Source organism: Scophthalmus maximus, chromosome 21, assembly GCF_022379125.1.
Source record: "Scophthalmus maximus strain ysfricsl-2021 chromosome 21, ASM2237912v1, whole genome shotgun sequence".
In the NCBI taxonomy this organism is placed as follows: Eukaryota; Metazoa; Chordata; class Actinopteri; order Pleuronectiformes; family Scophthalmidae; genus Scophthalmus; species Scophthalmus maximus.
In genome coordinates this window covers 9,869,040-9,894,635 of record NC_061535.1, presented here as the reverse complement: position 1 = coordinate 9,894,635, position 25,596 = coordinate 9,869,040, and the positions used below count along the sequence as shown (strand labels likewise).

Here is a 25,596-nt window from a genome sequence, read left to right as displayed (position 1 = left end):
ATCTTGGCCAGATTTCCTTTGGGAATAAAAAAAAATACAATTCACTTTTCTTCAACCGGTCCACCTGAAACCTCTGCAATAAGAAATATAACACACAAACGTTTTGTATAAATCTGCCTGTGTGTATTTTGGTGAGCCCAGGTTGTCGGTCTCAGTGGGAGTCGGTGTTTGTCAAAGATTGTTCCAGAACAAGCTCAGGTTGCCTGAACCGCCGTGAAACCACAGTCCTGCCAACAGGATGACCTTGGACATGTGTGGATGAGGACGGGGACAGAGGCAAGGAGAGTCAGGCTGATGGATAACGCTGTCACAGCGAATCCATCTGTTAAAGAGAATGACACAGCAGTGTTCTGTCCCACATGGAAGCTATGCTCAAACTCATGTGTACATGGATTGGAAGGGACGCCTGGGGTCTCGACCCTTAGAAAGGAATTGTCTGCTATGTAGATATCAAATGGCCATTTTCACAGAAACAATTTAATATTTACTGAGAGTAGAAAAAAAAAAGTCATCAAACCCACTCACCCCTGTCTGCTGAGGATGTTGTGGGCCTGCTGCTCGATGAAGAGGTCCCCAGGAGACGCACTGTGTTTAGGAGAGGAGAGCGAAGGGTTCCTGTTCAGCTTGGGTGAACTGGGTGGCATTCCTGTGACCGCGTAGTCCCTGGCGGGCACCCGGGCGGCTGAGGACAGCGACGTCACATCCATGTAGGTAGAGGGGGATGGCGGCTCAGGGGGAGCGGCCCTCCGTTGATTCTCCAGGTTCATCAGCCTCTCCCTCTCTGAGAATGAGTCCGCCCTGGTTCGAGCCATCTCGTAGCCCGGGTCGCTTTGGCCGTGGTGCTGTGCTGTGCGTCCGGACCCCGGGCTAGTGGCAGAGGTGCTGGTGTAAGAAGTCAGGGTGATATCTCTCCCGTCGTCCCCCACACACTCCAGTCGGTTTCGCCTCTCCGAGCCTTCCGACTCCTTCCGAGTGCGGCGGGAGGGACAGTCCGAGTCTGGCTCCTGATCCAAGGAGATGCCGTAGCGCTCGGACAGTTGACGGCGACGTTCCGCCTTGTAGCGGGCAATTCGCTCGGCTTTGGACTCCAGCTCATGGCCACCGGTGGTGGAGCCCGAACTGTATATTGGCTCTGTGTGAATGGAGGACTGAGGGTCAGGCCTACAACGAGCTCTGGACTGTCGCTCCGGTGCCGTCGGCTGCATTTCTTGACTTTCAAAGCCCTCCACACCATATCGCTGGACTGTAACTATAAGACAGTTAAAGACAACAAGTCAGTTATACCCATGCAAGCGCACAAAAGAAAGACATTAAATGTCCCAGGTCTGCACACGTCTCACCACCACAGGGTTCGCAGGGGTCACTGGCCCTGGTGTATCTCGGTGTATCCTCCTCTAGAAGCCGGTTGGCCACCAGACTAGGCAGCAGAGACGGATGCACCTCACCATCGATGCCCTCCAACCGTCGAGCAATACGCTCCTTTCTACACACACACACACACGCGCGCACACACGCACGCGCACACACACACACACGCACGCACACACGCACACGGACAAGAAGGATGTTGTCAATTTTGTCATATATTTTTATTTATTTAATATCTTCACACATCATCACATTCTTACCTGTTCATTTCCCAGTCAGTTGAACTTGTGGTAATGCCTTCAAATCGTTTCCTCAACTCAGAGACTTGTGGAGGAATAAAAGAACGAGATGCTGTTATATCTTCATAAAAAGAAATCATCCGTCTTTGCCAGTGGGATCTTCAGACAAGTACCGAAAATCGATGCAGTAGACCCAGAGATATTTTCTATTTTTATTCCTACACTCTTCTTCCTTGTCAAAACCTGCTACATTACCCACAAAGCAACACAACAGTTCGGTCAGAGATGTGTGTGTTATGAGAGTTAAGACTGATGTGATTTTGTCACCCCCAGATTTTATTTTTATTTTCAAACTTGTAGTTTTCAGTCCCAACCCACAAAAGACTCAAGTGACTACTTGGGAACATTTATTAGACTTCACACAGCTTCAATGGACACAATATTTTGATGTACCTAATCACATGCTGCTTGTTCAATAATGAAATAAGCAATTTTACTTTTGATTAAATCCTTTTATCAAACCATCCTTTCTTACTGTATGACTCATAACATGTAAAAAGCTGATCAAAGCAGACCCACAAAGCTCAACAGGACTGAATGTGTTTGTGGTTCCAACATTTCATATCAGATGGACCAGGTTGAGAGAGTTTGCAGTGGTTCATGTTGTACCTCAAATCAGAACTGTGCTTGTAGAAAAACTGGTTTTATGACTAACATGTAAATCCACCTGGCAAGGGGCTGCTGTTGCACAACAGCGACTTTCAATTCCTGGGAAAAGCTGGCAATGGGAGGGGGCATTTGCAAGCAGGCAGATAGAAAAGACAAGAACAATCTGACTCACCTTTAGGGAGATTGGCCAAGAGACTCACATCTATATCCTTGGTGATTTTGGCTGGGTCGTCTTTTTCGTCAAAGGAGAATTCTTTCTGGAAGCTGAGGGGTGCAGGAAAAATACCAACTGTTATTGAAACGGGACTGAGCTGTAGGAAACATGGTTTGTTTACAGGCCGACGGTGCACTGAATTAATCTGAATCTGATCAAAACAGTCATCCACTTTATTAAAAATGCTGCTAGGTTTGAATGTTGGTCAAGAGTCTAGTACGTATGAAGATGTATAAACAAGTAATTAATCATTTAAATGATCAATCCTCTTATGTTTATCTAGAAGTTATGATCAGGGTTTAACCCGTCACATCATCTGCCTCCGACACACACACACCACTCCTTCTCCAGAAACATGCTGGAGTCATTTATGGAATTGATTCAAAACCGCTATGTTGCAACACAGCTATAAAAGAGCTGGCAGTCGATTACTGATACGGAGAAAGGCTCTAAAATTGGGAAACATGACTTTGTGGCTTTGTCCATTCCAGCAACCACAGAGTAGTTAACGCAATGATATACAAAGATAGAGTAGATCCCTTCCTATCACAACACTGTCTGTTTTCATGACTAAATATCTCCCAGCGATGTGATTACTTCATACAAAGCATTTTCAAGTTCGACACTAAATTTGGTGCTCGATGTTCGCACTGCTGTAAATGAAACTTCCCAAATGGAGACCAAGGTGTCAGCATGATGGACTACTTGACACCCAGCCAACGACATGATGCGGAGCCATTCTGCTTATGATGCAGCAGAGAGGTTTTACACTGCTGAGGGCCACAGGGAGCTGATCTTTCACCTTCTCACCAAGCTTGGCTGTGGCCCTGTCTGAAATTCACAAACTTAGTCTAAAGGATGTGTAAAATTTGATTTCCTAACAGTTTTGTTTTAATCCCATATCCGCGAGGTCGGCTTTAAAGTCAAACTTACCAAAATTAATTTTCAAATTATTTCTACAGTAAGTAGGGGGTTGTCAGGATTTGTGTCCGTCCATTTCTGTAACTTTCTGAAACTGATGATCCAACATTCACAGCCACCTCACACTGTGATTGACCGACTGTGTATGCAGTCGTTGTGCTTCTCTAGCTCTCTTTTTTCCATTTGTGAAACAACTTTTCATGAGTCGAACTTGTAAAAGCGCTTTAAACAAATGCAGTAAAAGGTGGTCACTGCGGTAAATCCGCATTTACGTGATGTAACTTTAACTGAAACTCGAAGACGTGTCCGTGGATTCAACTACTTCCTAGTTCTCGAATATAGCAGCAATTGAAGAGTATTAAATGTCTAAATAGAGCTGAGTATGTAATTTACATGCACAACTAAACACACCCAAAAACTTCAAGCTTGTGAGAGGGACGATAAAGCTGCTACTTTGAGTCGGTATATGTGAACGGCCCGATGCTCTCAAGTCCGTTCCATCCATCACGTAATGAATCTCATCTCTGTCTGTTCATTCGTAAAGAAAATCATCAGCTTGTCGACCGCACAATGTATCCACCCACAGATGATGTCATTTGTTTATGGTACATTTTCATTTGAAAAGTGAGAGGACTTTTTGTGGTTGTAGCATCCTCAAAATTCATTCTGATGGCATTCATTTATGCTTGCAGAAAACAAGACAATCTTGTCGGGAAAAGGTGGAGTCTGTATCGCTTCACATTTTATCAGAGCACTGTGTTCTTCTAGTCTCTTTTCAAGTTTCATCAGTGAAAAATTTCAAATGGAGCTTTAATCTGATGTCAACAACTTTAACAACGTGAACTACGACAACAGATACGAAAAGTAAATGCTAAAAAGTGTTATTGCATACATTACCTCAAAGCTCTCTTCTGCAGCAATCTGGGATTGCTTAGTTTTATAGGAGTCTCACTCCCAAGTCCTGTGGGCAGAGGAACAGAATAACATTCAGTCATTTTGCACCATTCATTCATATAAAAACCAGCAGAACCTTTAGCTTTTTAATGACCAGACAAAACCCTGCTGCAACTATAGGCATCTTAAGGTGAAGCGGCCAGCAAGTCCTTGGCACAGACCCACGTTAATTAAGTAGACTTCGACAGAGGAAAACAAATGATGTGGAAAACAATAATTTGCCTGCCTGACTGAATCACATCACATAATAAATGATCTGTGCAGTTAAAGGGGGTGGTACCCCACCAAACTCCATCTCCTCCTCGGCAAACAGTGACAGACACAGAAATCATTGCTGCGACTGTCTCCATCCTAACTATCGTGTGCTGTGCATGAGGTCATAGCCTGTTTGACAGCAGCGGTGACTGCCTGTGTGTCACTGCCCAAAAAAATTCTGCTGTAAAGTCTGATCACACGTCAAGGATGCAGTGCAATTGGAGCTGGGATGGTGCCAAAAATGCATCATCGTCGCTGGGCTGGCATTTCTGTACCAACCGTGAATAAAGATAGGAGGACTGCATGATGAGACAGTGAAACCGTACTTCCCAATTCCCCAAACCTCAGAAAAGCTTATAAAAGAAAAGTTATGCAGCTACGCGGTAAATCGCAATTAGACACAAGTCTTAAATGCCTAATAAAGTCTGGGATCTATTAGGAAAATGGACCAAGACAGTTTAAAAAGTGACATAAACACCTGCCTACAGAGAAATAAAGCCTCATTACCAAGAAAAAAGGGGCATTAGTGGGGTTTTAAGCATCATAAACAGTCTTGGGAGGAATTGAAGTTCTGTGGCGCATCCCTCTAAGAGGAATGTTGACGCCTGCTTCACTTATTGACTCCAACCTCAAACGTGTGGTTTTGGCTGCCCCTCAGACCTCAGCGTGGTCCGAGCCGTGCGAATTCAGGACAAACATGTGGTCCCACTTCCATCCCCTCGGAGTTCACCTCAGGGCCATATGACTCGCTCAGCCCCCCATCCCGCTACGGCTCCACCCAAATCCCTAACCTCTCCCTTGAGGTCGCCCACCCCCAACCCCCCACAAGTCTCCAGACTTGTTAGTCCTTATTAAGGATGTTTGGGTTGACGCTTTAAATCCCTTCCACTTAGGCAAAACCCCATTTGAGAAGAGAGAAGGCTTATTTGGAGAAGGGCAGTGTGCCTTGCATGTGTGTGGGGGTATAGTCGTGTATTGTTTCAGCTGGGTGAAATATGGCTGGTGAGGACGCAGATCATTCCTCCCAAACCTTGAACGATGATCCCCATTATCTGAACTAGTGCACACATCCGTTTCTAACTGAAGCTCCTGCCTCACAGAGTATTCAAATATCAACTCATCTGAGATACTCTGAGATACTCTTCACTGCAAGAGCAGAAATCCACCAATTTCCAACAATTTGCGAATGATACACTTAGATTTCAGGAATATTGAATTTGAGTGGTGAGAATTTAGATGGAAATTGTATCAGTCTGGTTCAAGGGCATATAAAGATCAGAAGCAGACTAGTAAGAGAAGGTCTGGTATTCGTCAACCTTAAATACATATTATTGGTCATTGTAACCATTAATCGTCATTGATACTTGATCCTTCATCAAAAACAGCCTCCATTGTAGAAATATTGAAATTATTGCAAAACTAAACAAGAACATCATCTCCTCAGTTATTGTGGCATAGTGCAGAACTGCCCTGCTGTACTCAGGTAAAGTGGTTTGTTTATGTCACTATTGGGCCATGGTTCTTGAATGGTTTGACTTATGTGCACGGTAAAGAATTCGTAGCAAATGTGACAAGATGGTTAATGTGTGCAAGTTTCAAAGTTGCAAAACTAAAACCATAATGTGCTCACTGGGGCAGTTTTCTGTGAATGCCACCACTATGATAAATGAGGGTTCCACTTATGGACCAGTTGTGGAACAGTTGCTTCGCAGTTTGCTACAACAGCTATAGGGTTTTCCAGTGAACTAGTTTCTTTATATATTTTGGCCCTTTTTTTGATGATTGCAATCTCTTCACACCAGTAAACATATCTTTGCAAGAGTCCTTGTTTCCAAATTTATATAGTCCTTGCGATGCGTAAAACTGTTATCAAAACCATTAGTCATATAGATCAAATACATGAGAATAACACCCACGTTGACATACACCAGAATTTGCCTTTATGTATGAGTGTGAACCAAAACCAGATGCCAATATAAAGGTTAATTAACTGCGAGAATGAAAGAATAAAAGCATTTGTCCCCTGGGGGCAGCTGTCCGAGGCTATTGTTGGGACCAACATATTGAGTTCTCAGCAACCCAGACCTGTACTCTTTTTACACCTCATACAGCCTATGCATAGTGGCATGTGCCCCCCACCCCTCTCCAGAAACAGTCATGAAAAACCTCCACAGTGATCACAGATGTCACAGAGCCTTTGATGCTGGCTGTGATCTACAGACGCACTACGGTTGCTATAGCCGCAAGGAAACGCGCCAGGAATTCCTCAGCACCTTGCCCCTTGTGTGTCGACGAGGGCAGTAAAAGCGGCTTGACGCTGATAAAACATGGGGATAAAATGATTTCATGATTCAGTGGAGTGTCATTCAGGCTCTGAACTGAGGAAATCCTTTTATGTGAAGGTATCAAAGGCGTGAGGCAGAAAGAGTGCATAACACTGTAAGTACACAAAGAAAGTAATTAGTCTCTGCTCATGTTAACTCGACTTTAACCCGAGGGCCAAGGTCTAACCTCACAGCTTTAACAGATAACAAATAAATAGGGGGGCCTGGTCAGAAGAAGCTTTAAAATGGGTGTCAATCAAGCAGCAGCAATGCTGACATCCATGTTTGTGGTGGTAACCAAAGAAGCGCTTGTCCAAATTGAGATATACGGGATTAACTTCGATTCCTGGGATTACCAGAGCCCAAAAGGAAGCATGTCATTCTTCAACTGTCTGCATTACATCACACTACACACGCATGTGTACACATGCATGTGTAGTCTTAACCCCAACCCCCAACAGTCGCCCACCTTCTCTGCCTTCACGCTGCCTGCTGTAACCCGGGTTGTTACTAAGGCCTCACACTGAGAGAGGCTTAAGAAGTAAAGCATTCAAAAACAGATGGGGAATCAGAACATTAGGTGAGAACCAGACTTAACAAAAGGGTGCGACAACAAGCAGATTATGCCTTTAACACCAACAACAATGAGTATACAAGTACAGTAGCTCAGGGCACCGAGAGCCAAAGGACAGTCATCACCCGGTCACATCTAACCCCTGAGACGAGCATTTACACAGACCCCTTTCACCAAAACCAGACTCCATGCTCACGTAAAAGCCTGACACTGTGACCCACCTGTTGTGGATTCTCAGCCAGTTGAGCACGGAGAAGCCAGATCTCAACACTCAGCTCTCACTCAGAAACTATTACAGAGGAGTTCGGGAATGAGAAACATTCTAAGAGAAGCGTACGTGGACCTGGTGCATAATCACACATCCCAAAAGATGCGCACATGTTTCAGGCTAATAAAAATAACAATAGGACTTCTGCACACCAGAGAATGACTCGGACGAATTAGTCCGTGCGTCTTTGTGGATATTGAAGCTTGATGACGTAACGAATCAATGGAGCTGATGGTCTTACTAGACATTCGGAATATGCTAGCAGTCACCACAAATATTTTGTTTACTCCCCCTCTGGAACAGGGTCCTCGGGATTGTACATCATTTCCTTCAACGGAGAGCAATCGAAGAACGTTCTTTAAAATAGATGTTAAGAACCAAACCTTTCTGACAGCAAAGCAATTGAAAACCCACTTGCTTTGTCGCCAACAGGAAAATAAATACTAGCACATTAATTCAAAAGATGTTTTTGTACAATCTACTGCTGTAGATAAAAAAAAACACTGATTGGACACTCCAGCTCTCTGTCAAGGAGGTTTGCTATTGGTCATTGGTGCAAATTAGCATGTTGAATGACACTGAACTTCAACTCGCGTCCCATGTATTCTGGCTTAACCCCTGGGAAATTTTGTGCAGATCGTCTTCGCCGAACATGAGCAAATTTGCTGATCGTGGCAATTCCATGAATTAATTAATATCCAATAAATGTGGGTTTTTATTGAGTGCACATATATTATCAATGACAGCAACAGTGAACATAGATCAATACTCGCAACTACACATAACTAAGTCTGGGTCAAGTAGCTGTGGAAATAGAAACAGCACAGGAGTAGCTGCATCCCTACAACAGCCCTCCTGCACCGTTCAAAGAGTCCCTTCTCTTTGCTACGTAGTGTCCTTGGCGGCTACAGCTGCATTGCAAGGACAGCTGACTGGAAAGCAGGACAGCGAGCGCAGGGGAAGCGAGTCTGCAGTTTTTGCTGCCTGCCAACTTTCAACAGCTCAGATTTCCAGATTCACAACCAGTCGTCCCCCCCCCCCCCCCCCCCCCCCCCCCCCCCAGTCCCAGTAACCTGTCCCCGAGCTTCCAGTCTGAGTTTCAAATCTCAGCTCTTCCCTGATGCCAAAGAGCCCCCCAGGTCGCTCTCTTACCTTGGCTGCAAAACTTGACATGAGTCAGGTAATTCGAGATCCACGGGTTCCGATACATTTTGGCAACAATGTCACGAGGAGAGGATAAGAGAGAAAAGAAATGAAAGAGATGGGGGGGGGGGGAGAGAAAACAGGCAAGAAAAGAGCTGCCTTAAAGGTGATGCAGCTACAGTGCTTTGGGAAAGACAGAGAGGGAGAGAGAAGGGAGTCAGGTAGTGTTGGAGAGGCAGAGGAGGGAGGGAGGGAGGGGAGAGCGTAAGAGAGAGAGAGAGAGAGAGAGAGAGAGAGAGAGAGAGAGAGAGAGAGAGAGAGAGAGAGAGAGAGAGAGAGAGAGAGAGAGAGAGAGAGAGAGGCGTCCCAGCTGCAGTGCCCGTGCGGTTAGAGGTGGTCCTGGTTGGCAAACAGAGGAGTGGTGATGCTGTGGCTGCAGCTCTGCCCCCTTCTCATACCCACTCCTCCACTCTGGTTCCTCTCACCAACCACTAACCACTAACCAGTGCCCAACCACAACAACCTGCAGGGCTAAAAGCTGCTCAGCACCGGCTAAGCTCATTAGCCTCGGCAGGCAAATAAGGCCCCATCCTCACTATGGATGGGAGCAAAGTGTCCTGCTGCATGCTACAGAATGAGCCTCACAGGGAAGAGGAAAAAAGAGACAGAGATAGCTACGCCGTCCCAGGAGGAGTGCTGCCTTCCTTTGGCTCCCGCACTCGAGTGGGAAGCCAAAAGAAGCCGTCGCGGAGCGTCAGAAGAGGAGGAGGGAGGGGGAGAGAAGCGTGCAGGGTGGGTGGATGGGAGTGGAAATATAGTGAGCAGGGGCAGAGGAGAAAGTTAGAATCGCTCTCTCAGCCAGATGAGAAATTCCAGTCATCTCTCAGCAGGGACAAAATAAAAGGATCAGCATGCAGAGAGAGAAGGGAGGAGGGAGGGACAAAGAGAAGGTAAAGAAAGGTATAGTCAAACAAAGTCAGGAAGAGCGAGAACTGATCGTGTGCAATTGATAATGAGGGAAAGGGAGAATGTGTTGCTAAGACGCAAAAAATCCCAACTCTTCTGGTTCTTTCCCTGAGCAGCAGAGAAGAAAAGAGCTGCAAGGGTGAGTAAAATAGGTCGCCTGGAAACCAGCCCAATCAGAGAGCTCATGTTTATTCGCTCTCGTAGATGGGTCTGCCCCCCCCCCCCCCCCTCCTTCAGACTAATTTTCATCCGTCCTGAAACAGGTCAGGCCAGTCAAAACCATTCATCTCAAATAGGGCGGTGTTTGAGGTGATGACTGACAGAGCAGTGCCGCCGAGGCATATTTCGTTAATAACCACGACGGCTAGCGCCGATGAGGAGTAAGTTGAATCTTCTAATTGTGACAGTACTAAAATGAACTGGACGATATCGTTTCTCTCAAAGAAGAACAAATAAACCGCAGGTAGAGCTGCTACCAGACATTTTTTCTGTTGCTCTGCGCTACGTCACACGTTTCTTTGCTCAGATTGGTTGTAGGTCAATCCAATAGCATCCAGAGACTATAGATAATACTCCTGGGAAATCAAAAATTAACGGAGATTTTCAGATTCACTGCCAGGCTACAATATAGGTAAAAAAAAATTTTTTATTCAACAATTCTCCTTTTTAGACACTCAGCTAAAGTGTCAGAGAGTAATAAACTAAAATTCATGCGGGTCATGGTGTGTATAAACCCATTTCCTTGTATGAGAGAGGAGAATGATACAAAAGCGCAGGCACACACAATGCCCACACCTCCCCTATACGTCAATGTCACGATGACGTCCTTATCATTGTACTGAGGGACGCTGCAGAGAGGCTGGCGCAGAGCCCAACAATGCTTTTCAGACGCTGCTGGGAAAAACAGTGAGCAGTATCTTATCTTTCTGCAGCATGCGGAGCAGAAGCTGTCAGCTGTCGGCGAGCACGCAGGTGTCAACATGAAGCAGATTGACGGATGGAAGCGGACGCAAATGCCGAGTTTGTCAAATCGGTGAAAACAGACGAGGCCTGCTGCCGAATCTCCGTGGAGTGTTTCTGGACCTCACTCCAAATCTAAGCCAGGTTTGTTGGACTGATTTCTAAAAGCACTGACACGGAACAGAGTTGTCACATCATAACATTTGTCAAATCACATAAATCTGTCCGGCTTCGCCGTCGAGATCTGCACAGGTGTGTCAAAGACTCGGCCCGACAGAGACTGGGGTGTGTAAACTTTAGAGGTGGCATGTTTTTGAATCCTTCCAGGAGATGAGCTCATCTCGCTCAGCATGTGAACTGCATACACACACTCACACACATCACAAACCTGCCATTATCACACCGGGGGTGAGGGAATGGGAAGAGCACGACCTGCAACCAACATTGAACTGTTATTTTCAGGGTTTAACAGACTACTCGCAGACTGACAGCTGATGATTCATACTGAATTCAAATAAAAAGCATCTATTAAAAGTAGCAAAAATAAATAAGTGTAGTAAAGAAGCAAGAACATTTGAATTTCACTCGCTATCCCCCTTTACGCTTTCATCTCTTACTGAGCACTTGCACGTACGTGCCGCCTTTAACACTTCAAGGTGGGCGTCGTCATAACTACAACAACCAATCACAGTTTCCGTAGCTTCCGTGCCAAGACACTGTAGCATGCTAACTGCCTGTGCAATGCTAAAGGGAAATACACTCAGGGGAAATAAATTCCACAACCAGGCTCATTGTGACATTTGACGTCAGACGGGGCCTGTGACGAGTGGCAACCCACCGTGATTTCGGTTGGCTTTGCGATTTTGTCGCCTGGAGTTTTGCATTTTGACCAGGAGCACATACTATAGTTTCAAGTATTTCAAATGTGGTTAGGTGCCACCTAAAGTGTCTACATAAACTGTAAACAGTATTTAACATAACTGTCACATGGCTTTCCGCTTAAACACTTCAACTGACACCTCAATTCTTTTCAGAGCGTTCACCTCAACTGACACTTCACTATTTCAGTGCTCCGGACTCATCTGACACTTCAACGCCTGTTAGTGAAAAAAACAAACAATCTTTAAACTCTACAGAACGTGTGTGTTGGCAGTTTTCTACGTAATCGATGATTTTGATCAAACACAAACCAAAACAGGTCTTTCTATCCAAGCGGTTATTATCACCAGTCCGACTCATACTATATTAAATATTTGTTTCTTTGACTCATCTGCTGCGCGGATGACATCAGACCTACATAACCACCTGAAGGTTGCTGCCCTGTTATTAGCAATGAGGAGTCTTTGCTGCCAAGAATTGGCAAGACCTTACAGGTCCCTGTGAGGACGCAAAACGCTATACTCTAGTTCTCTAATCTTTGTGCTGGTGAGGCCCGTCAGAGCAGAGGCATGCACATAAACAAACAAGCATGCACGAGTCAGGCCATATTAGGGGATAACGAGCAGTATCAAGCATCGCATATGTGAGACATGTGAGCATGTATATTGTTACGTTTGCCACCAAAACAATAAACTAACTGTTATCGCAGAAAACAGCTGAAGTGGAATAATAGACAGCAGTTGAAATTTCAGTTTCAGGTGTTATTACTGAAAGTAGATTAATTACTAGTTGAAGAGTCGGAGCAGTTAAACTGTCAGCAACGGTGTGAGAGGGAAGTCAAAGTTTAAGTTTAAAAGTGCAGCTGCTGAAAAGCATTTGAAATTTTTGTTCAAGTTAAAGACCTGTGGGAAGTTGAATTATCTTAGAGTTAAAGAATCTGAATTACAAGCAGCTGAAATGTTAGTTACTTCGGGACAGAACAAATGTAAACATCGAGATCAAGAATTGAAATTTCAGTCTAAGTGTTGGACATATTTGATTGCTTACAATACCACGGCAGTTGAAATTTTAATCGACTAATTAAAATGTTAATAACAGTGTCGTTATTGGCGAGTTAACGTCTGAAGCGCTGCGAAGAAAACCACTTCAGGACGTTGAAACTCGAGGCACGTTGTGTTTAACATCATAATAACGGACGGAGCCACGCCCCTCTGCACTAATCATCCCCCCAGATGTTTCGGTCAGCTGCACAATCAGAGTGGCTGCTATTTCAGCCTGGACAAGCTCACATGTGCAGCCAGTCAGTGGGTCATTATTAGATAAACACTTCCAGACAGTCCATGTTTGCACTCAGAATGACCTCCAGTGCACGGAGGCATCCTGACAGCTCCGCTCCAGGAGGAGTCCTTAAAGGATCGCATCACCTTCACGGTTAGAACGACCTTTTGAGGAAGAGAGATAAACGCAGAGAAAGAGGGGAGAGAAATAAGTATTAGCAAGGCCCATCTCCTGCTATTGGCTCTATCGCGGCCCACTCAGAAATAGAGTCCAGATTTATGCCGTCCCCTAGGAAGGATATGCGTCTTTCCTGGCGAGAGAGAGGCGGAGAGATAGAGCGTGCGCGGCTTTGCCGTCTCTGCAGACACATAACAGAGCCCGGGCCTCTGCAGCGTGACCATAAATTCAGACTGTGGGGGGGGAGAGAGAGAGTTGAGTAGAGTATGAAAAGGTAAAGATATTCATAGGCACACATAAAGGGAGTTGGAGGAAGGGGGAGACTGAGGCTGAAACTCCTTTGCAATGTTGTTTGATGTGCTTCACAGGGCGTGATGGGATTTCAGTATGAAGCAAACAGATTCTTCTCTGTAACCTTTGACCTTCACAGAGTACGTGAAGAAAAATGTTCTTTGCAACAAGTCAATGATTTGAATATGTAGTTGATGCTTTGAACTAATTTTGAGAATTCTAATGCACTTACTGAACGTATTTTCCTCTTTAAAAACCTCATCTTTTTAGGTTTAGCTTTTGGCAATTTTAAAAGTTAAGCGTTAAAATTAACTTAATATTTAACAGCTAATGCAGAGCTTTTGTCCTACATCCTCTTCCATGGCTATCAATGCAAAGAGGCACAGTAAACTTCCATCTGAATTTTATTTCCCCACAGTCCCCACTTTTATGACTTCATTATTTATTCCATTTATTTATATTAGTTTTTCGTGAGTGGCACAGGGGACTACATCTGTCATTTCCTTATACAATGAATAATAATAATAATAATAAATCATTACGTCGATGAAGGATGAAGGGCAAAACCTGTCAAGTCTATATAAATCCAGATTTATACATCTAGATGTAAAAAACAAAAAACAACAACAGATGAGAATTAAAAGGCAACAATATCTTTTTTTTTCTTCCTTATTCTGGACCAAATCAACCAAACCACAGATGTGAAAGTGAATCTAAAAAATGTTCTGTCGTTTGCCAACTACCAGTAAAAACAGAGGAGAAAAAAAAGAAGAGGATATATTAGACTGAGCTTAACAAATTTAACAAACCAAGGTATCTACCCTATTTCCCACGTGGATCAAGTATTTCTGATTCTGATTTGTTTCAAACTTGGTCTCAACAGGTGGCCAATTGAGATTTGCTCTGGCAAATAGTCCATACAAGTGTAAGCAGAGTTGGCTGGCTATCTTAAATGTGATTGTGCATCTACAATAAGTGGCCCCCTGAGCCCTGCAGGGCCCCTGAGGTCAGATATGACAGACCTCAAACTTCACCAGACACTTGGGCACAAGAGCTTCGGACCTCGTTATCGAACCTCTTGTCGTAACAGCCTCAAGTCTTTGAAACGTAACAGTCGCACTGGAAATAGACACGGCAAGACAACACTGACCTTCTCTGGCCTTAGTGCAGCGTATTAACGCCCAGAAAAAAAAAAAACACACACACACACACACACACACACACACACACACACACACACACACACACACACACACACACACACACACACACACACACACACACACACACACACACACACACACACACACACACACACACACACACACACACACACACACACACACACACACACACACACACACAGAGAGCTCAGTGTGGTTTTCCAAAATAAAAACAGATAAGAGGTGCTAAGTAGGAGACTCAGAGTCTCCAAGTGAACTGCTCCAAGAGGTCCGTGCCTTGTGTGCCTCTCAGCCAATCATGGAGCTGATGATTAATCCACAAATTGAATCAACACTATGCCTTGTGAAAAAATAACATGTTTTTTTCCCCCCTTGCATTCTGATCTACTGAGGCAAATATCTGATTTATTCCTGTATAATTGTTGATTTGTTTTAAATAGCAGCTCTACAAGAACAAATCTTGCTTTGGGACTCAATGGTGCCAACACCAAAACTTGACATTTGCTTGCGATTACCATTTTCTTTCTGCTGTACTAAAAGTTGCTGAGAACATCCGAAGTCACGTTGTCCACTTTTGTCCAATTATTCATGGGAATAAAAAGTACACCAAACAAAAAAACAGACCAAAAGATTGAGAGTACAAGGCCGAAAACCATTTATCACACAGATTTTTCCCTATTTCTGTCCCTGAAAATGCGTATTCAACTTCATACTATCTGTGAGTGGACTGCGCACTTTCCATAACCATTGCAATCATGATTAATTTGTAATTTTGAAAGCCAACATTGCACCATCTGTTCCTCAATGATGATATGGCCCCTGAGGCATGGGATGCACCTGAAATGCTGAAACCCGTAGACACTATCTGATTCAAACAAAGCCCTGGGGAAAAGTCTATACGTGAGTCAACATACGTAAGAGCCCTCAGCTGTGCGCGCTGCGGTGTGACACACATCGCACATCTGGTCAGGACAGAGAGCTTGCCAGGGAATTCGATTCCATCGCCTGACGCAGGACACTTTCCGAAGAACCTGCCACTCTGCAGGACGAGAACGGTGAGACGCTAGTGGAAAGCTCGCGTCTCATTTCCTCCCAGAGTCGACGCGGAGCGAGGTGAGCCAGCGGAGCGGAGGCTGCCACTGGACAACTGAACCAAATGTAGCTGCAATAATCAGTGCCTGGCAGGATTCACCTATTTCCAGAGTAAGAGCTGGGGACTCAGCGAGCTGTGAGATCTGTAGCGCAGGTCTGATGTTCCCAAATAAACATGATCAATGGCAGGCACTTATCCCATGAGCTTATTAAAAGTTAAGATCAATTGATCAGCCAGAGGAGTTGGAAAACATTGCTAAATTGCCACCGAACAGCAACATCAACTATCATCATCATCATTATCATCAGGGTTTTCCATACCATTATAACACTTAGGAGGAGTGTGAATTTTACATCACCTTAGAAAAATGAAAGGAAAAAACTACGCTAATAGTTTTCTACAAAGTTTTGCTTTCATTCATAGTTGACTAGCTTCTCCGTCCTCCCAACTGGGAGCCAAGGGCGGGGCTCAGCTCCGAATGTCTCACACACACACACACTGAATCAGATGAAGTTTAAGTTTTACCCAAGTTCACCACAACTCAGTAAAAAGAAAACATAGAAAAGTGATATTTCCATGTTTGTCAGCACTTGTTGTTTTTACACAACCATTGTGCGCTTGTTAAGCTAATAGCAAACTAAACGCCGTCGGCACAAATCTTGCAATGCCGCACATTCTTGTAAACTTAGCAGAGACAATTAACCACCGACACCCCTCCGGCAGGCAGTGAATCCAAAACCCAAGGAATTCTGGGTAGATATATATCAATCTGAGTGCACATGTATGTACTGTCTCTGAACAGAGAGGGAGGAACGCCTAAATATATATATATATAGGAATATTTTATTTAGCAGGTGTGCCACTTTTGATCTGCCTTTTCCTTGTATTTTATTGTGTGTTGTTTAACTGTGGCTCATATCAGCGTTCAAGTCCAGGGGGGTCAACGTCAAGGGCAGGGACCCCGGCTCAGAGTCCTACATGCTATTAGTGGCTCATCATTATAACCACTAATTAGATTTCAAAGTGGGACAAGTGGGTTTAAAATAAAGGAAAAGCTTTCATGGAGGAGTAAATATGCACTTAAGACCCACCACGTGAGACCACCAGGACTAAGCCTCCTGCAAGACTCCGTGTTCTGCCATGAAGACTGGAGCAGATACATGTGTGCGTCTCCAAATATAATAGTTACAATACGATTTGGGGGTTTTTAAGTGTATTTTTCAAAATACAACAGTTTTATTCAACAAAATGGAGCATTTCACGGCTAAACAGCCAGATGTGTCTCAGTGAATTTTTGATTTGGATGATCTTTATCTTTTTCTCTATTTCTCACATTTTATAGCAACAAATTGAAAAACAGGTTAATCCTCACTGAAAACACATGCTAGCTGTAAACCTAGATTGCATTAGCATGTCAAATAGGAAGAGAACATGTTGATGCACACTGTGTGGATGCCCGTCTATGGCAACCTAGCAGTAAACATAAGTCTTAGGTCAGTGTCAGCGCCGTTTAACTTGTCAGCCTTGTGTTTGGTCGACCCCGAGTGTTGACAAAGGGACGTCCAGGCTAAAATAAGTGGTGCACAGCAGCATGAGACATGTTCAGTCATGGTGTTTCTATCAGCGATCCACAGAGACGCTTGACTTGTGTCTCTTCCTCTATTCTGTGAAGGCTGCGACCACACCACTGTACATTAATATCGATAGAGCAGCACCGGAAAAGAACCATACAGGTGAATCAGAGGCTGAGCTCAAAAGGTAAATAAAAACACACGGACTTGAGCTCTTTGAATGATCAGCTGGACCCAGACACAACACAGACGCATCAATACTTCGACACATGAACACTTCCTCTCAACCCTTGTAAGAGATTAGTTCCTGGGGATTTGAGCCAAACAAATCACAGCAATTTCCTCCCCACTTGCAGTCCGACACCATGACAAGCAGCTGAGAAAAGTGACGGTGACGGAACCAGAGTGACAGTCAGACACCGACGGTGTGTAACATGGGGCGGTCACAACATCACCGAAATCAGATCAGACCTCAGCCAATTAAGTAACTCTGAACTAGGGCTCATGTATATTTGGAGCAGGGGGTAAAAATAAAGCAGTTGCTCGGGGCATCGTGATTACATGAATGATGCATACAGGATATATTAACTTATTCTTAACTTATAAACATGCAAACAACAGATTTACACTCTGTTTACATGTTTTTCTTGAAAATAATAATAGAAAAATTTAACTAGAGACTACAGTTAAATTATCACATGTATTCCTTTAATTATTGGGGAATAAAATGGAAATGAGTAATCACGAGTAAAGACAAGGCTTGTATAAATGGAAAAATATGCGTGTGTTGCCCTGTTAGGCAGCGCTCTATTTCTGTCTGTGTGTCCTGACAGAGTGAGAGCAGGTGCAGCACAATGAACAACTGTAGTCTCCCGAGCTGAGTCGCTCACCACTGAACGATTCACACATGGAGGAGCTCAGCAGCCCCCCAAAATCCCAAATCTCTCTTCGACCATTCATTCCTCACCTCACATGCACAGATAAATACAAGTGTGAGTGAATCGCTGCCAGTCAGGAGATTGGACCAAACACACATACACACACACTTTAACGTAAAAAAACTGAACATGTAATGAATTACCAACACAGGGAGAGTTTGCTGGGATTTATTGCCGAGCTGCTTTTAGGAAAAAAAATAGTGAAAATCCAACCTGGATCTGACAGTCTCTTTAGAAAATGTCAGAAATCCACCAGACGGAAATTAAATCCTCATAACCAGAATTCAGAATGGATCCAAACAAATAAAAGCAAGAGCACGTTTACGACCATTTTAAACATGTGTTTAAAACACTAGGGATTCCATCAGCACGAATCCTGAAAAAAATCTAATTGACAAAACCACAGCAAAAAACCCCAACACATTTCCCCTCCAAAGTCATTCAACAACTCTTGTGGCCATCTAAAGCTGCCAACAAAAGAAAACCACATACCTTAATGTAGGTTCTCTTGTCAGAAAGCCACTGAGTCGTACGATCAAAGTGTTTCAGGTGGGCACAGAAAGTTAGTTCAAAGTCTCTCCTGCTTCTTTCAGCCAACCACAGTCCTGTAGAAGGTCAGAGCTCTGGAGGCTTGTGTGGGACAGGTCTACTGTGACACAAAGATAGAGTGACAGGTCCACAGGCTCGCCACCTCCCACCCACTTTCTATCTACAACCCTCCTTTAGCACACGTGTTGTGGCTAGATGCACAGCAGGCATGGACCAAAGGGGTGGGTGGGTGTTAAATTTAGAACGGTGCTTTCCCCACTCCGTCAACGCCAGGCCAGATCAATCAAATGACAAAAGTTATAAGTGGCAGTCAAGAGGCCAGTCAAATTGGGGGGGGGGGTATTCTTGCTCCAAGAATATCTGTTCAGTTTCACATTTTGTGTCAATCCAGCCACTAGATGTTGAGATATTTCACTGGACAAGGGAAAACTTTGACCTGCGGGTTGCACTACAGGAAAAGTCAGGGGGATCGTTCGTCAGGGTCGTTAAATTCACCCACTATGTCTGATTAATGTTTGCACAAAATTGCATGACAATCCATCCAACTGTTGTTGAGATATTTTATCCTGGTCCATAAATTGTTGGACTGGACACTGGCATTGAACAAAGAAAACTAAAAACACAGGCTCAGTCAGACCTGTGGCATGCAGGGTGCAACTTTAAAATCACAGCAGCCATCAGATAAAGATGTCAAACCCAACAACTCACCATCTCACCCCCAGCGTCTGGGTTCGAGTGCTGAAAAAGTAACGTGATCATACTTACTGTAAACCGTCAGTTAGATAAACCTCTCATTCATCAATGCCGATTCAACATTTGAGGCTCAAAAGCAAAGTGAAGGACAACACTGGATAGATGGAGCGGAAGGAAGGGAATCTCACACACACACACACACACACACACTGACCCAAAGATAGGACAGGGCTCCGATTCAGCTGGCCAATGAACAAAGGACACATTAGCCAAAGGAGAGGACGCTGGGACGCTGCCAGTCACATGAAAGAGGGGTACAAAATGGACGAGGCAGATTTATTAAAATGTTATGTACTCACCATAGTATAGCAGTGTAGGTAGCATGTACTCCGGGACAAACTCTTTGGTTTTTGGGGCTTCAAGGCAAACAGCACCATCTAGTGTCAACTACTAGGTACAATGTTCATTCTGCTGGCCTCTGAAGTCCTTAGCCGTAACAACACTTCATTCTTCAAGATATCAGAACAACTGATTTCCTAAAGGCCTTTCTAAGAAGATAAACGCCAAAACTGAAGCATGTTTTTTTTTCTAGCAGCTTGTGAAGGCAGCTCTGGGCACGAGGCCAAGCTTTGGGACTCTTCAGCAGGGCTTTGTACTTTAACTGCACATTGAGAACGGCACATATCAGCCCCTCCAGGGCTAATTAGCGAAGGAGAAACATTCGTTTTTCCAAGGCCAGCAGAAAAAAAATGTCAGAGCAAATGTGATTTTAATTTTAGCCCCTTGTTAGGCAAGAGCTGAATGTTGATAGCCAACACGTCGCAACCACACTGAACTGTCAGCACAACACAGAAAAACTGAGGGCAAAAGAGCTTGCCTCTTGTTTTTCCATAAACAGTGGCAGAAAGACCACAACAATGTTCTGGGATGCAGAAAAACTGGAAGTATGTGTACCATTAAAACCCCCCCCCCTTCACTGCCTTGCTTTGAAGATTTGTCCCACGTGCAGGCAAACTCACAGTCAGCAGATTTGGATAAAGCAATATTCTGTGAATGCAGAGCAGTCACGTCGATAAAGAGAGGCAGGGGATGGCTGCAGGAGACCGCAGGGCATACAGGACCCGACTGGGCCCGACCAGCCCTGAAACCATCCAGCTGCATGGGACACCATTCACACAGGGCACAGAGCGTGAAACACCATTGCCAATTAAACCGACACACAAGTCTGTGTTCTTAAAAGACTTAAAACTCTACGTTTAAAACGCGTCGGAAGAGAGAACTAAAAGAACACATGTTGCTTTTCATGCTTCCAAAATAAATGAAAAAGAAAGTATGAACTTAAGGAGTTTCACCAACTTGCGTGTGTTTGAGGTGGATTATTTTTATTTGTTCATGGGCCACTGGGTCTTTGTTGTATGACTTTTGTTGTGACCGTTACCATGGCCCATGGTGATAAAATGTTGGTGAACCTATGCTAATGTCTGTCATCCTACCGTCTCACCCCTGATCTTTTCTCTTCATTAAATGAAACTGATTTAGAAAGTCAAATGCTCATTATTTTTTTGTTAGTTTGTGAGAAGCAATAAAAAGAAAGCATTTAGCTACCTGTTTGGTTTCACACCAATATCTTACATCCAAGGTTGGATTTGGATTTTACACCCTGTTCCAGTAGCTCAAATTGGTGTGGGCCTTTCAATCATGAATTTCTCTCTATAAAATGAAAAATAGGCAAAACTTGTTCAAAGTCTAACTGGCACCCAAAACATGAGCCAAAAACTTAGAAGCTCACCTAGACTTCAGCACTCTTTCACTCTCATTAGGGCCTCAGCAGAGTTGATTCAACCAAGCTGTTCTCTCCCAAACTGCATGTTAAGTGTCCAGATGTGCAGAGACTGGTTCTGATCAAAGCTTCTGCCCTCTCTTGCTAAAAAACACTCTACAAACTCCTGATTGCACCTCCGATGCGGTGCACATCAGGACCACACACACAAAAGACAAGTCCTTGGGGAAAGTTTACCCATGAGAACCCTTCAGCGCAGGTGTCATTCAGTAGCCATAAATAGAGAGCGTGACAGCAGATAAGAGCAAAAGAGGCCCAAAGGGAGAGGTCAGTGGGTGATGGAAAGAAGAAAAAGATATGGGAATAGAAGACGGATCGTGAGCCTCAGGAATCAAGAGCAAAGAGAAAAAAGATACGACGATAAAAATATGTATTTTCCCCCCAAACTCAAGCTGCAATTTTATAACAAGAACCGTATCTTGACAGCAACCATCAACGACAGCTCCGGCTTCTCCACCCCATCCCATTTCACCTCTATCATCCCACTCTTGCCATGACCTACATGTCAACTCAACGTCAGAAAAAATTGCTGTAACACAAAGCAGACCCCCTTTTCCACTAAAGCACACCGCCCCAGATAAAAAGGCTTTCGAAGCACATTAATGAGCGGATATGTCCAGCAATAGGAGCAGTCAATCAGCTGAAGTAAGACAAAACGGGAACAGAGGATGAGATTGAGAGATTAGATGAAGGACCAGAGATGTAACCGCAGATGAACAGTGGACTGTACCTTTCATAGCTCCTATGATTCCTGTTGTTATCAGTTGAAGGGACAGCAAATGTCAGTATCCGAAGTCAGAACAGAAATCGACGGCAGAGATGGCAAGAACATAGCATGGAAGAAAACGAGACAGAAAGAGTGAGACTGCCAGAGGGTAGGGCTGGAAGGTCACATGATTAGATTGGAAGCGACTGGCGGCTCACCAGTAACCCCAGCCCACAAAACCACAGGGTGGGTTTGGCGGTGAAACCAGCATTGGCCCATCGAGGCAGCAACAGGCGGAGTTAGAGAGTCAGCCTGGCATCGGGGAGCGGGGTCACCGAGAGACGAGACGTACACCTGGAGTGTGTCTGACAGCGCTAACGGACATCACGACGGTGATGAATAGAAATGGGAATCTGTCCTAATGAGCTCCGGCGAAGAATGGGTCGCCCAGCGGAGATAGGAATGGGAGGAATCCCTTTTTATTTCTTCCAGTGGCCCCTGATGAGTCCAACAGAGGGACAATGGACCAGAAAAAGCAACAGCTCTGATGTAGAAACCCCCTTTCGCACATGTCTGAAGACCAACGGCCATAACCGACAAACACCAGTGACACAAACATGATTCCAGTTCCTGCGGGATACGAGTGTGTGTGCTCCATCACTCACTGTGACAGTTTGAGAGTGAGCCTCAACCGCCAGGTCAGGGGTTAAATTGACTACAAGACATTTTAAAATGTCTGTCAGTCAGCCAGTATGAAGTTATCAAACTCAGTAGCAATACCAAAATGCATATAGGAAAGGTGATAATAGCTTGTAATTTAAGCCAGTAGTTAATATCATGGAAAAACTACAAGGGTTCAAATTTTATCAAGACGGGAAAACCCATAAAAGTGCCGTTAGGCAACTGGAAACTGAGGCTCTGCTGAATAATCAAATTTAAGTTTGTAGCTCCTCAAGCCAGCAAGACTACACTGCAGCGATTTAAAAGGGTTGGAGAAAATATAATTTTCCTGAAACACAGTACAGCTGTATCTATTGATTTTTGGCCACTCCACCACAAAAACAATGTTTATGTAACAAACGAAACATTTTCTGTGAAATTTGTGTAAAAAACACAAGTTCTGCCAACACTGGGCTGATAAGAGAGCCATCCCCACATCGCTCTCTTGCTTTGCTTCATACTTGCAGTGCATTTTCTACCTTTCGAAAATGTACCTCTATCGTTTTATCAAAAATAAATTTAAATATGAAACAGTCAGATTACAATTAGAAGCTGGCAAGTGTAATTCAAGCTGGATTAGCCATATCAGTTTGATCCTGCCACCTAAGTAATGGCAGTGATAGCAGAGTGTTTCCAATACATTGAATTCTTTCTGGTCATAAAGGGACATCTGTAAAAATATGCGATGTAAAAAAAGAAAACTCCGAAGAAAGGAACCTCAAGTATAATGGAAAAATAACAAACAGTAACAGGCTGATACTGAAATGACCAATACAGACCACATGTAGCAGCAAACACACGTAATGAGTCCAACTGTTTAGAGCAGTTTCAAGTGTTTATCGTGAAAGAATACATGCAAACTGAGCCGTTTATAGCCTCAGTCAGACTAAGCTGACCCACGGTTCCAAGTGGAGTGAGACCCGAGGGTGAGCTGATCCGGAACAAGCTCAGGAAATGTGGAAGGGGCATAAAGCAATAAAAAATAAAATAATAGCAATAAAATAAAGCAAGGGGAAAAAAACACCAAAAAAAATTCTGAACCAATTATACATTTGATTTTCTTTGGCTTGGTGATAATAACTTTTGATTTATATCGTCATGTATACAAGCCTTAATTATTGTACTGTAGCCTAATCGGGTTTTGACACCCTGTGGCAGGAAATGCTTCATCGGATTAATGAGACAAATTGGTATCACTGACGTAATGAAAAGTATTCAGCAGCTCTGTGATTACATAAAAATGTTGTTTTGCATAAGTACACGTGGAAACATGCGGACAGGGACACACGGACGCACCGATGCCATCCCAGGCATCCTGTGCAAATGCTTTCCTATAAAAGGCATGCTGTCAGATCCAGCATGGCATCAGACCAGGGACAATGATGAGCAGTGCCAGGTGCAGGTGTGTGTTCACATACATCTGTCACCTCAACACACTTCGACCAGTCAGACTTCCTGATGATGGGTGATGACTCCTCTCTCAGTCATCGCCCACTTCTGATCTGTGATAACTGTCGAGACACCTTGAACCACATGACAACATCCACCATCATGACCTCAAACACTCTGCGACGTCAGCGTCTCCCGTTTCAAATCAGACATGGGTCAAACATACCTTTATTGGGTTATTAACCCCATGTGGAGTCGATGACAAGGTTCCCCTGTCCAACACAGGAACCAACAGCAACGGGCCGACCAAATTTCGAAATGTCTTTAGTGAAATAATTGGCACGACGGTATCGGCAGCCTCCGTTTGATTCAGTCCGGCTGTCTTTGTGAGTCACCTTGTTTCAGCATGAGTCATGTTTTATCTACAGCCAGCTCCTAGTGAATCTCTCCCTAACAAGGCGGGGGGTAATAGGCGGGGGGTAATAAAAAAACTCTCCCTTGATAGACTGATGGATACAGTAGATTGGAATAGTGTGAGTGGATTGGATGATGGGGGTGTGAATTCGTGTTGGAGGTGTGTACGGAGTGTGTACAGGAGCTCTTCGGGTTGTGATATTAGTTTGGGGTTCACAATGATATACTGTAAACTGAACATAATTAAGAAGAACTAGGTTTATTTCTCAGCACTATCAGTCTAAAACAAATTTGGATGATGTTTTTAAATTTGAGAGCATATTTTTATGAGAATATAAGTTATTAATTAAACTTTTTCCCCCCACATTTTTGTTTTAAGAGAATTCAAAGTGGTTGCCTTAATTTGTGTCTGCAGCTTTTGCTGTCAGGCCCCGTTCAGCCCAAAGAACCTCCACCAATCCTGAATGTAGCCTGGATGATCAAAACCCATTAAACTAATGAGACATAAGTGGACACAGACCAAAAAGTTCGAAACTACTTATGTAGAAAAACTCCATTTGGAGGTCAATCCTAAAGTAAGAGCTACAGAAATGTCAATAATAATAATTCCTCCTCACTGCACATAAAAACACAGACGTCAGCTTTGTTATGGATGTTGGCGAGAATATCAGTTAGTGAAGGAGAAATAAACACATTGATGGGTGGATCAAGGTCCATTATCTTCTCTGCGTGAGCACTCTCACTCATTCACTGACACAATTAGGCCACTCGAACACACTGTGTGTGTGTGTGTGTGTGTGTGTGTGTGTGTGTGTGTGTGTGTGTGTGTGTGTGTGTGTGTGTGTGTGTGTGTGTGTGTGCTCGGCAACACAGTACCTATTGTGTCAACACAACAGCTGCTGAGGTCTAAACTTTCTAACATCTGAAAAGACATAACAACACAAACAGTGAATTTTGCCTTCTTAGGTTGGGAACCACGGATCAGCTTATATTTCCTATATGATAGAAATGTCAGTCAC

The 25,596-nt window shown here is 44.0% G+C and overlaps 1 protein-coding gene and 1 long non-coding RNA gene across 21 annotated transcripts in view; one reads left to right on the top strand and one right to left on the bottom strand.

The window, feature by feature from the left end:
- Positions 1-25,596, bottom strand: part of svila (supervillin a) — a 59,175-nt gene that overhangs the window by 28,701 nt on the left and 4,878 nt on the right. For 16 of the 20 annotated variants that reach the window (XM_035619185.2, XM_047329809.1, XM_047329811.1 and 13 more), the window contains 5 exons: positions 4,309-4,372; positions 2,449-2,540; positions 1,629-1,692; positions 1,341-1,483; positions 526-1,249 (listed from right to left, as the gene is read on the bottom strand). In XM_035619185.2, coding sequence (XP_035475078.2) covers positions 526-1,249; positions 1,341-1,483; positions 1,629-1,692; positions 2,449-2,540; positions 4,309-4,372 — 1,087 coding nt within the window. Of the gene's footprint in view, positions 1-525; positions 1,250-1,340; positions 1,484-1,628; positions 1,693-2,448; positions 2,541-4,308; positions 4,373-8,938; positions 9,073-18,758; positions 18,923-25,596 lie in introns of those variants that run through there. The other 4 variants (XM_035619186.2, XM_035619191.2, XM_035619189.2 and 1 more) reach the window with 3 other exon arrangements.
- LOC118291173 lies at positions 6,921-20,814 on the top strand. The gene is made up of 3 exons (XR_004786568.2): positions 6,921-7,059; positions 10,828-10,999; positions 20,501-20,814. It is a non-coding gene; the product is annotated as an uncharacterized LOC118291173 (long non-coding RNA).